Here is a 12,020-nt window from a genome sequence, read left to right as displayed (position 1 = left end):
TTGCCCAGAGCTCTGCGGAATACCATATATCTGGCCAGAGCTCAGACTGGAAGCTGGCCTCCACCCTCCTTTCTTCTGCTCCCCTTTCCAGCATTGTTTCTCTAAAGGGTAATTACTCTATCTGCCCACGTCCATTAAATGCCGACCCAGCACTGTGGGCCTAGTGCAGCAAAGCACCCTCTGTCTCCTGTGGTTGAGGAAGGGCTGTAGCCAGTGGCAAGAGCAGCGGGTTTTCATCTTTTGCACTAGTATTCTTGACTTGAAGGGGGGGGGCCTGGGCAAACACCCCCTGCAAATACCAAAGTCTTAGGGCTGAACAGTTACTTGTTTCCATGCACTTGTGAACAGCTGCTTGCACCAGGATGGTGGTTGCTCTCAGTGAAACCCCAAACCTGGGTAAAAACTGGCTGGTGTGAGGCACAGTGTCCTAGCCTGTCTCATGGGTTCACCTGCAGTCCCTCCACCAGGGCTTCTGTAGCTGGTTGCTTGGGGGTGCAGAGGCGTTCCTTTTTTTTGAGGTGGTATAGCACATACCCAGGACACCACGGTACCTCCCTGGGTGAGGAGGCAGCTCTTGGTAGGATGGTTTCAACTTTCTCTGCTGTGGTTTATCTACAGAATTGAGACTATTCCTGAGCTAAGACACAGATACAGGTTTGTTTATGGGTTTTTGTTTTGGATTTAAATGCCCAATCAATTAGCTCTTGGGAAAGAGGCTTTTGTGGTTTGCTGGTGGGGTGTTATTGATGATGACTTTTCCTGAGCAGGATCTCTGCTTGCTCTTAAAAGGGGCTTTTGTGCAGGTCCCCAGGGTGAAACAGTCCAGTAAGTAGGATGTGGCTCTGGGTTCCCTCTGACCACAGGGTTCTCATGTCTGCAGAGCAAGCTGCTGGTATCTGCTGAAAGCCATGATTTATACCTGCACTTCTTTGGGGTATCTGTGACAATAATGGTGTTTAATTTGGTGTTGCTGGATAAGTGGCGCTAATTTACAGACAGGACCAGCTCCCTGACTTTTACATCTCAAGCCTTGGAAAACAGCATTTGGAGATGACCTGCATCCCCCTTGAGATGTTCAGTTGACAATAAATAGTAAAGGCCTGAAGGTTCAACAGGACAGCACAGAAAGCAAGCTGCGGCAGACCAAAGGGAAACATCCCTTTTCCTGGTGGATTCCTCATTACCAAAGATAGCAGCCAGACTTTGCTTTGTGGCTGAGTCTGTGTGTGCAGACTTACTGGGAGGGCATGGGCCTCTGTGGCATAGCCCTCCTGTCTCAGGTAAGGTACGCAGCTGTGCCTGATCCTGCTCTCTGCCGCTCGTCCTAACTGCCTTCAGGTGTAGGCATTTACTTTTGAGGCCAAAAGGACTTAGGCTAAGCAAAACTCAGAGACTTCTTATCATGGAATTAAGTGGCTACATATGGTGTGGGTCAGAAATCATTGATGCTATGTCAACATGCTTGTGTTAACACGCAGGTATGGTGTCTGCACCTTGCTGTGTGTGCACGACACTGCTGTGGCTGTCTTTCCCTGCTGTGGTAGCTCTGAAGGTAAGCGTGCAGGCACTGCAATGTGCTGTTAAATACAGGGGACAAGCGTGACCCACCCTGCTGCAACGTCTCCTGCACTGTGTCTCGGGTGGAGGGGTGACGGCAGCCCCGGGCAGCGGGGTGCTCAGCCCCGCTCTTCCCCCCCCCTCCGGTCCCACCGCGGGCCGCCCGAGCGCAGGCGGACGGGAACAGCGGCCCCGAGGCGGGCGGCAGCGCCGAGCACGGCGGGCCGGGCGGAGGAGGAAGGGCCGCTGCCCGCCGCGGGGCTGACATCAGCCGGAGGAGGGGCCTGCCCGCGAGTTTCTTTGCTCGGTGCATCACTTCCCGCCGCTGCCATACTCCGCTGCCCGGTGCCGGGCTGCAGCCGTGCCTGCCTCCGCTGCGGCGGGCGGCTCGGCGGGGCCGGCGCCCATGGCGTGCCTGCCCGGCGGGGACAGCCCGCGCTCCGCCGCCCGCCGGCTCTACTCGAGGTGAGCGGGGCCGGGGAGGGCGCTCGGCCGCGGGGGAACTCGGCTCCGGACCCTCCCGGCTGGCCCCGGAGCTGCGCCCCGCAGAGCCCGGGGCCCCTCGCCGGGAGGGAGGGAGGGAGCGGAGCCGGGGGGAGCCGGCGGCCGCGAGTTTTCCGGGGAGGGGAGGGAGCGCTCATCCATGGGAAGTGAGAAGCTGTTGCACGGCTGGGAACCCAGCAAGAGTAGAGTGAGACGAGACGGAGGGGAAGGAGGTGGTGTTTCCTCTATGGGGCAGCTCTTGCTTCGCCTCTGGGGTGGTGGGTGCTGAGGTTGCTGAGAGGAAAACTGGGGTTTTCCATGGCACTAGCTCGGAGCGATCAGCTCCCTCGTTTAAGGAGGCCGATGCTGAAACCTTGTCAGTGCTGGGCATTTGTATGGGAGGCTCTTGGTTGCACTGCAGAGACTTTAAGTCTCAGCTTTAAAACTGAGTGCTACAGGAATTCACACAAGCCTGGAAAAAAATAGCTTCAGGCTGTCTGGCGTTCATGAAAATACTGTATCTTGCCCATTCGTTTCATTTAGATCAAAACTAAAAAAGTCTAACCTGGAGTCAATTTGAGGCCTTACGGCATTGCTTGGAACGTTGTTGTTGATGCTGTTCATCCTCATTGTGTTTTATTTCTCCTCTAGCAGTCAGAAGTGGAGGTAATGCAGTATTTGGACTAGAGAGGAAAAAAAATGCTGAAAGTATGTGCAATACTGTAGCTTTTCATCAGTTCTCTTTGCATGCTTTGCAATAATTAGCATGGCAGCTAGTGGGTTGTCTAATGAGTATTGGTTCATTAGAACAGCAGGTGTTTCTTGTTTTTGTTGTATTATATAGCAATGCCTAGGAGAATTAAAAGAATGCAGAGTTAAAGCCATTGGTCTGTGTACTCCAGCGGAGCTAGAGCTGCAGAGAAACACACTGGCTTTTAATCAGCCTGGATCTTTTTCTTTCTATTTTTCACTTTTTGGGGAATAGACTTTAGCCACTTTCATGAAGGAAATCCTAGTGGGGGGCTGCGTACTGCTAACGTGTGTCTGTCCAGCACAGTACACGCTGCTACCAGCTGTTTAGTGAAGAAAGAAGTGAAGTGGGAAGCACCTCTCTGTGGCTTAGTCTGGGTGGCTCTGGCAGGGGTTGTGCTGTTAAAAATCGCTGCAATGCAATTCTGGCTTCCTCTGCATGCCTGGACAGCACATATCGGTGGAGCCTCTGTTTTTACTGCACTGTTAACTGGAGTTGGAACTTAACTTTGCTTGTATCAAAGTGTAGAAACTTCTAGCTTGAAATAAATGACTCCAAACTCCAACCAGTGGGCATATCTAGGGTGATAGGTGTTCAGGTGGTAAAGCCATAATGACTGGTCTCAAAATCTTTCTCAGGGTGTTTGTTTTGCTTGTTGTTTTTTGTTTGGTTGGTTTTTTGCCTGGGAGCAGTAGCTCAGGAATAAGAAGGTACGCTGCAGAAGGTGCCTGCGCAGACAGGGAGTGCCAGACCCCTTATCTGGGGGTGCTGGGGAAGGTAAATTCCTTCTAGGAAGAAGGATGGGACAGAAGGAAGCATGCCACAAAGAAATGAAAGTGTTTGTTCATTTTACTACATCCTTTGGTATTTCCTTAAATTCAACCCATCCTCAACAAAGGCATCTCTTCTGTTTTGTTGTGCTCACAGCAGGCAATCTGTGTGCTGACTGGGCCAAACTCTTCTATTTAGAGAGGCCAAAGTCAGGAGTATCTCTGCTACAGCAATAATATGCGTTTTTGGAAAAGAGGTCCTGTGCAGTTCTTTACGTCAGCTCTTGCTAACCTTTCTGATGCCATTTATTTAATTGCTGTTGCTACAGCGGAACTGTTGGTCTCAAGGGGGGATACTTGTTGAAATTACAGGGCTTTGGAAGCAGTTGTGAGTCTCTCCAAGACTGGCGCGTCTGCGGTGGCCAGCTCCTGCTATTGAACGTAGGATCTCTGGTGGGGCTTGTTGGAAATGTTGAGCTCTGATCATGTTCTGCAAACTCGAGTTGAGCAAGTGTTACATGAGCCTGAGCTAATGCTTTACCTTCCATGGGGTTTTGATCTGGTACTAATTTAAATGCCTCCACTTCAGCTGAGGATTTTATTGGATAGAATTTGGGCTGTGGAAGCTGTGAAATCCCTGCTTGCAGCAGGTGTCCTGCTCTTCTCTGCTGCTGCAGGTATGATCCCACCTTTTTGCGCTGGCTGGCTGACCTTGACCACGTAGGCAATACCAAGCCCATCAAATGATTCCTCTGGACTGTGGTTCCTGAGAGAGTGTATGTTACAGTCACGCTGGGGACAAGTCCACCAGTGTCCGGAGAGAACCACTGGATGTGGTTGGCCCTTTGCTTTTAAAAGGCCTCACTGGAGATTTTCAAGTCTGGGAGTGAGGCATGGGCATGTTCTGCGGAAACCATCGCTGTACTGCATTGACATCACAGATGCATAATTGATCCCACACAGAAAGAACACTAGATAATGCTGCAATCAGACCAGAAATGTATAAATCTGACATGAAAACTCCAATAAAAGCATGTCTTGTTCCTCATTTTCCCTTCCCTTGCTCCGTGTTCTCTTGCAGTGCTACGTATTTTCAATAGAGCTGGTGGCTGTAATGTTTACTAACTTCTCCTGATTGTGTTGTAAACAGTCTCCCTCTCGCTCATTAATGTCACTACAGTGGGTACCTGACCTGAATGCGCATTGGGCAATTAGAGCACACTCTGAGCACCACGGATCTTCCTAGAGAAGGGAACTTTCTCCCGTTCTGATGGGAAAACTGAGATGGAAGAATTGCTGGCCTCCTGACGTAGAAGGCAGCAACAAAGGGCACAACTCAGCACGGGCGTTAAGGTAGAATAAACTGGTGATTGCGAAGCAAATTGGGAAGAAAGTCCACAACTGGGGTGGACCTCCTTCTGGAATGGTTCCTGTTCATTTTGCATGTATCCAAGGGATCACAACACTAAGAAATATTCTGATTGCTTTCCAGCTGCCAGTGCTTGTAAACTTTCAAAACTTTGGAAGTCTGGACTTTATGTAATAGTAAAAGCAGTGTTGCCTTGCGTTCATTCAAAAGAAGAAGAAACAGTTGCATATTACTTTCTTTTAAGATACAAAATATTTACCTTCTTTCTAAGAGGTGGTATTTAATTGTGTCTGCCTCAGAGGTGAAAATTAGCACCACCCAAGCAGTGCTAGCTTTGGTGTTCATTAGGAATTTTACTGACTACTCGAGTGAAGGAGCCTTCTGGTGACAACTGCTGGCTCTGTATTCACTTGGGCTGGATTTGAGCAGCGTGTGGTGACAGAGCTTTGTGCCTTGCTACAAATCCCCTGAGTCTGAGGGTTGGAGAGTCGTTGGCTCACAGGAGGATGGCAGAGGATGTGTACGATTAGCTTGTCCTGTGAGACTGGGGAAGGGGCTTAGGTGAAGGGATCCCCTTGAACTTGCTGAAGATACCTCTGAACCACTGCGGCAGCAGCTATTGCAGACCCTGGAAATAGCTGAGGTGGTGGCAGGGTTCAGGAGAGGGAGCACACCTCACCTGAGCAGCCGGCTGAGCGCCTGGGTGCTGATGCCTAGGGTAGCTCTGGATGGATGGGAAGTAACTACTTGTATGTCTTTGCCTTATAAATATACTTGGAGTTGGTGCAGGTGACATCGGTTGTATAAGCAGGACCTACAGAGAAAATACAATGTTTACGTGATTTTTAACTTGTTTGACCTTGCCAGCTATTTTACCTGCTGTTTGTATCTTTGACTTCCTGGCAGATTTCCCCCATCTCCCTATTCTGATCCAAATTGTCACAGCTGTCCTCTTGTCTCCAGGTAAGGATTTTCCTGCTGAAAATGACAGTGTCGTGAGTGCTGTGACTGTAAGTGGTCTGTCCTGGCTGAGCAGGCTTGTGAAGTGGGGGCTAGTGGGCGTCACAGTGAAAATGTGATGTCCTGCACCGCTAGACAGCTGGGAATGACCCTTTTTTGTCTCTCCTTATTCCATAGATCAAACTTGAAATTGCTTGATTATTACATTTGGGAATGCTCTTTTAGATTACAATTTTTCTTTTGTAGGGCTACACAGTCAGCCTCCATTAGGCAGAAGGATGTGAAAAACAGGACAAACATTTCTAAAATAGCTGTGCTGCATAATAGGTGGCCTGAGCAAAAATTATATGATAGCTTAGCATGAAGTATTGGTTTTGTTGACATCTGTTTTGGGACATTTTGAACAACTCGTAGTTTCAGTATTTGCAAGTAATGTGGTCACCACAACGTGGAGCCAAGCAGAACATTTAGTCTCCACCGCAGCAGGGAGAGGGACCCTCGCTGGTCAGACATCGGGCTGGGAATCAGCGTCTGGCTTTGTTGCTGGTTTCCCCAGGACCTTGGGCATCCTTTGCAATTCTTCTCTGTTTCACCTTGTGGGATGCAGGGAAGCTCTCTTTCCCTTCTCGCTTTGGTCTCTGTGTTAAATGGGTAGGGGATGTGCCTTGTACCTGTACAGTGCCTAGCACAGCATGATCCTCATCTTACTTTTGACCTCTAGGTGCTGCTGCAATACAAACAATTGTTGTCTTCAGGGTGTTAATTTGACTTGTATGTGCACACGTAAATCAAGTTAATGATACGCTGCTTTTTCCCTGTGCTGACTTGCAATTCACTGACTCAAGTTATGCCAGACCTCCTGCTTGTCGTGCCTCATGCTCCTGGGGTGAGAGCTGGCCCTCTGGATTCTTTATCCCAGAATACAACTTCACGTTGTACGAGGCATTTCTGCCAAGCAAGACTAGAAAGAGAACTTTGTGCATTGGCCACATGCACGTGGGTTGTATGATGTTTGCTGCTGTGTCAACTGAAGTCACATAAGCTTAAATGACTCGTGCGTGGCCTGAGGGCACCTCTTGAAGCCAGTTCCTTGTGAGATGAACGGTAACAGTCTATCTGGTCACCCCAGGGCCTAACTGAACGGAGAGCTGTGTCTGGAGGCGAGGCAGGCTTTGACCCTTCCCAGCTGGGATGCTGTCTGTGAAGCACGAGTGAGCTGTGCTACCCGGTGCTCCATGACTAGCTACTGAGGTGCCTTTTGCTAGCTGTTGTGTTAGGGATGCATCAGATGCATCCCTCCTGGGAAAGTATCTGAAAGAGCTCATGGCTAACAAGGGAGAAAGGAACCCTTTCCAGCCAGTGTCCCATAACTAGGAGATTGGTGGGGGCCTGGCTGGGGTAGGCTTAAGAACAGAGAAAGTCCTTGGGGTTTGTGGTGGTAGCAAGGACTTCTTACCACTGGATTGTGGTTGGATCATGGTATTGCAATTTAGTTGTCTCCATGGGTGGTGGGTCTTATTCTGGCTCTTGCTGGATCCAGGTCTTGTCAGAGCTCTTGCTGGTGTCTGCAGCATGATTTGCTTATGCCACATGATAATCTTGTGTGTAATTAATTTCTGTTTTCCAGGTGGATGTAACTAGTTAGGGATCTGCTGCCTTTATTTTCAAAGTAAGTTAGAGGAGCAGTGTCTATTACACCAAAGGATGAAAACTTTATGAAGGCTGGGAAATTGATTTGTTATGGAAGAGTGATTTTAAAATTCCTTTGTGGCCATTCCTCTCTTCAGCTGAACCATGACTGCTCTGGTGATGATAGCAGAGACTTGGGAGGTGATGGGAGACTAGAAATACCTGGGTGAAGGAGACAGGAGCAGGCTGCATAGCTCAGTTGGCATTCTCCTCTTCCAGTGCAGTGAGGAGAGTGTCCCAGACATTGGATTTATTCCTCATACATTACATAAACCAAAGGGGAAAGCCTTGCCTTGGCATGTGCCTTGAGGATGAACAAAATCATGACCAGCAACAGTCTGGCTTAAAATTGGAAATGTTGGTAAAAGGCTGGAGATTGAGGGTTTTTTTCTGCCACTGATTGAGGCCTGCGCTTGGAGGGCAACATCTGCAGCATGCTGTGCAGCTAGGAAGGGGTTGTTTTTGTGGACTGGAGCTAATAGAATGACTTTGTTTTTTAAATGAAGCTCATCAGGATGGAAGATCCTGTCTGGATTCAAACCAGTAGTGTGTATGTAGGTTCCCACTAAAGCAAGAGGTCTCCAGCCCTGAAGACTGGACTGCCCTGAGGGTGATATTCCCACTCCTGGTTTCCTGCACCGAGCTGGCCACTGTGCTTGGGAGGTTGGTGGTGCTTTCAGCTGGAGGTGTGCTTGAAGCTTGAGTGAGGACAGAGGAAAGGCAGTGGGAGGATGGCAGTCCTGGGGCAGGGCAGACCTTCCCTTGCTGCTCTGCAGGACCACCCTGCCACCACTGCCTAGCCCTCCTCATCCTGCCCCAAGGTGGACTGGGGTGATCTGGGCTTGTGTTCTGGGTCCCCATGCACGAAACCTGACTTCCTAGCTTCTTCCTAAGGTGTCCTGCATCCATGCTGTTTTAATGTGTCCCCAGGGCACAACTTTGTTACTGCACCAGAACCACGTGCAGTTTGTGCTGTCCTTAGGGCAAATACTGGTATGTCTCGAGCCTCATCTCCCTGTACTCTCATGTTCCAGCCCTGCTTTCTACTCTGTGCTGTTTTGCCTCCTCTCCAACAGATCAGACCTCCTGTCACTAGAGAATATAAACTGTATTTTTTGTGCTGGTGTGGTTGCTTTTTTTTTGCTGTCTTGTATTTTTGCACTTTAGGAGATGTCCAAACTTGCATTCAGCCTTGGTTGAAGAACAGGTTTGAACTCTGTCAGGTCTTATGCTGCAAGAAGCCACCAGCAGCAAGTTCCTGGAAATGGGGGGTTGCATCTTGTTTAACTCTTGATGCTGTTCTGCTTTAAGTGTAACTTTATCTCTAAATTGCTGCTCAAGTATACGTAGTTTCCCCCACTTTCCAGTCCTGCTCTGTGTATTGCTTTGATCAGCCAGCCCAGCTTCCAGAATTCAAAGCCACTTCCCTGTTATAAGAAAACATGCCAACCAAAGCCATGAAACAAAGATTCCTCCTGTGTCTGGGCATGCAGGCTGTATAGCCCAAGCACAAAGTGGGGCTGTTGAATTCTGGGCCTGGGCTATTTATATTGTCAGTGGGAAAGCTTTCCATTGACTGAGCTGCTCCCTCCCTAAAGATACTTCTAATTAAATGTTATTTGACAGATCTGATTTTCTAACTGGCTTAGATGTAGCTGGTATAAATGGGATATTTTTTTCCCCGACTGAAAGCTGAAGAAAGTTAGGAATAATCTTGTTGGAAGGCTACTTGCATTCAGAGCCACATCTATCTGGTGTTTCATGTAGTTAAGCTGATAGAGTGTAAAAAAAGAAAGAAGAAAAAAACCCCAAACCCCCACAACCAGAAAGGTAACAGCCCTGCCAGTGGCTGGTGAGGAGAAGGGGAAAGGGAAGGGGATGCCAGCTGCCTCTCTCTGGCTTGGCGCGCAGCAGCTCTCTGAACAATGCCCAGCAATGTTATGCAACTGCCTAGGGAAGGAAGTGAAAATTTATCATTACAGTGCAGTTTCAAGGGCAATATTAAATGAGCAATTTGCAGTACAACCCTGTACTTAACTGACTTAACTTCTCCCGGGATAAAATGACAGGGCTGGTAAGGGCAATAGCCGTGGCCTCCGCTCCCACTGGGAGTGGAGCGAATACAGGCTCTTTTTAGAACTGAATCTGAGGCATTGGGCTGAGAGCCCTCAAAGTGGGTAGCCAAAACCCAAACCAGTGTAATGGCCTGATCCTGCGAGTGCCTGACTGATCCCTGGCCCATGGAAGCCTGGGAAAGGGGGAGCAAGCATGTGCTGCAGTATCTCATTGATACCTGATTGCTCTTCTGTATTTCAGTGGAAGTAATAAAAAGACCCCTCTGCAAGGCCCTAGACGTCGGGGCAGCAGCACAAACCCCGGATGAATTACTTGGAAGGCAGTGCTACTATCTGATCACTACCTTTGGGGTGGAAATAAATAGCTTAATTTTCTGCTATTCCCAGTTTTCTTTCAGTAAGAGGATTTTGCCCAAGGATGACAGGCACTGGGACTGCAGGTCTTTCCTTTCTGACTCTGAGATTAGACATGATATATCTAAAGAAGCTTCATCTTCTGCTGTGAGTCAGTAGCTCTGTGCAGCTGCTAAACCTGAAGGAATTTTGAATGAAAGATATTGGATTGTCTTGTCTCCCCTCATGCTTTTCTCTTACCCTTTGCATTTCCACCCTCTGGAGCAGCCAGAGGGGCTTTTCTCTGGGAGTTTGGGGCTAATACACTTTTCTTCCAGATGCTGCAGGAGAAAGACTAAGAAAATGGATTTAAAATGGGGAAAAACACCTATGTTGTTAGTATAGCATAACTCAGTGTAGAAGCCATTTCATGTTGAGCCCTGGCTCCACCTGAGAGCAGATGTTTTGTCTTGGAAGCTGCTTTTAAAAATGTATGGATAAAACTTAGTGCCATCAGTTGATATATGCAGTTTGCTCTCAGAGCTGCAGAAAATGACGGCTGCGTGATGCTCCTGGGAAGCAGCTTTGAACACACGCTGTGCGACAGGGCTTCTTTCCTGCCCTGGGGACCCGGCTCTGTTTCCCTCCTGCGCTTCAGCTGCCAGGGAGCAGAAAGAGACGGCTTGTGCGAAAGCAAAGCGCTGCCCCTCTGAGCCTCTCCTGGACGCTGTGCAGAGCTTGCTGTGGACATGAGTCCAGCTGCTCATCCATGATGAGACCCAGGGCAAGTTATTTGATTTGCAGCCTTGCTCATGCTTGTCTGCTCCATCTAGCCTGTGGAGGAATGACTTCTGCTGTAGGACTGCAGCAGGCTCAGCACAGGGAGACTGGCTTTGTCATGGGGCTTGCAAGTGGTGTGGCAACAGAAATAATAGTTACATTGAGTTCCCGAGGGGAAGCTCCAGCGTGCCGCTGGGATAGGCAAGTGGTCCATATGTGTGTGGTGGAGTTTCTCCATGCCTTGATTAAAAAAAGCTGTGGATATTTACAGGAAAAATGGAGGGTTTGCTGTACCAAACGGCTTTGCCAGGTTATATGGTTCCATGATTTTCTTGATGCTCCTGTGATTTTGCAGGCCACCGGGCTATATTTGCTCTTTGCTAGGTATCACAGCAGGTGCCTTTTCTGAGCGTTTGCCCCATACAGCGCACAGGGGCTTAGCTGGCGGTACCTCCCTGGGCACTCTGGTGTAAATTGCTGTGATTTCCTGTGCTCTGGCTTGGAGCCACTTGAGTGCCAATCAGCTGTGGGGCAAGTTTCTCCTGTGAACCGTGCTGCAGAGATGAAGTTGTTCTTTCTGCACTCCATCTGTGGAGTATCCATTCATGCCTGAGGAGAGCTGGAAAGTGCCAATTAATGTTCATCTCTCTGGGGCTATTTGTTAATTACTGTTATTCATGGTTTGTATTACAGTAGTACCTATTGTCCCATGCTGCTGCGCCAGACTGAGAGGATCCTGGAAGGGTTATATCCGTTCCAGGGTTTCAGAGTACTTGTAAACATCAGTATTTTATTGCAGCCTTTCTGGGAAATATTGTTCCTGTTTTCAAGGGTGAGAAACTGTATAGTCCTCAGGGTGAAAGAGAATATAGGTGGCAAAGGTGGGAGCTGAACGTCCTGACTCCCACTCCTTTCCTTTAGCGCTTCCTTACCCACGTCACAGTGAGGTTAATTGTGAATTGCAGACCTTGGCTTCGTATTTTACTGAACCGTGCGGCGCAGTGCAGCGCTTGCATTGCATGATATTACAATGGTTCTGCTGTTCTGCTTAATAGGGGAGGGAGCAAAAAGCTGTTTAGAAGGAAGTTACCAGCTGGTGAATTAAATACCAGGCTCTGCCTGTTTACAAGGTGTGTCTTTGCAAATGTGGTAGGAACACTGCAAACCAGAGGCCCTGGGAGAGGAAAAGGAGCAGCCTTGGTGGCCGTGGGCCTGGTCATCATGAAGAGCCCAAGTCCAGGTATTAGCTTGAA

The 12,020-nt window shown here is 48.9% G+C and overlaps 1 protein-coding gene across 1 annotated transcript in view; it reads left to right on the top strand.

Annotated features, from left to right (window-relative positions):
- The first annotated feature begins 1,863 nt into the window (after positions 1–1,863).
- GPSM1 (G protein signaling modulator 1) overlaps positions 1,864–12,020 on the top strand; it is an 82,468-nt gene continuing 72,311 nt past the window's right edge. Inside the window, exon 1 of the mRNA XM_075772468.1 lies at positions 1,864–2,022. Within this exon, the coding sequence (XP_075628583.1) occupies positions 1,964–2,022 (59 nt within the window). The 5' untranslated portion in view covers positions 1,864–1,963. The remainder of the gene's footprint in view (positions 2,023–12,020) is intronic.

Source organism: Balearica regulorum, chromosome 20, assembly GCF_011004875.1.
Source record: "Balearica regulorum gibbericeps isolate bBalReg1 chromosome 20, bBalReg1.pri, whole genome shotgun sequence".
NCBI classification, from domain to species: domain Eukaryota; kingdom Metazoa; phylum Chordata; class Aves; order Gruiformes; family Gruidae; genus Balearica; species Balearica regulorum.
Note: the sequence above shows the minus strand (reverse complement) of the source record. Positions and strands in the feature narration are given on the sequence as shown.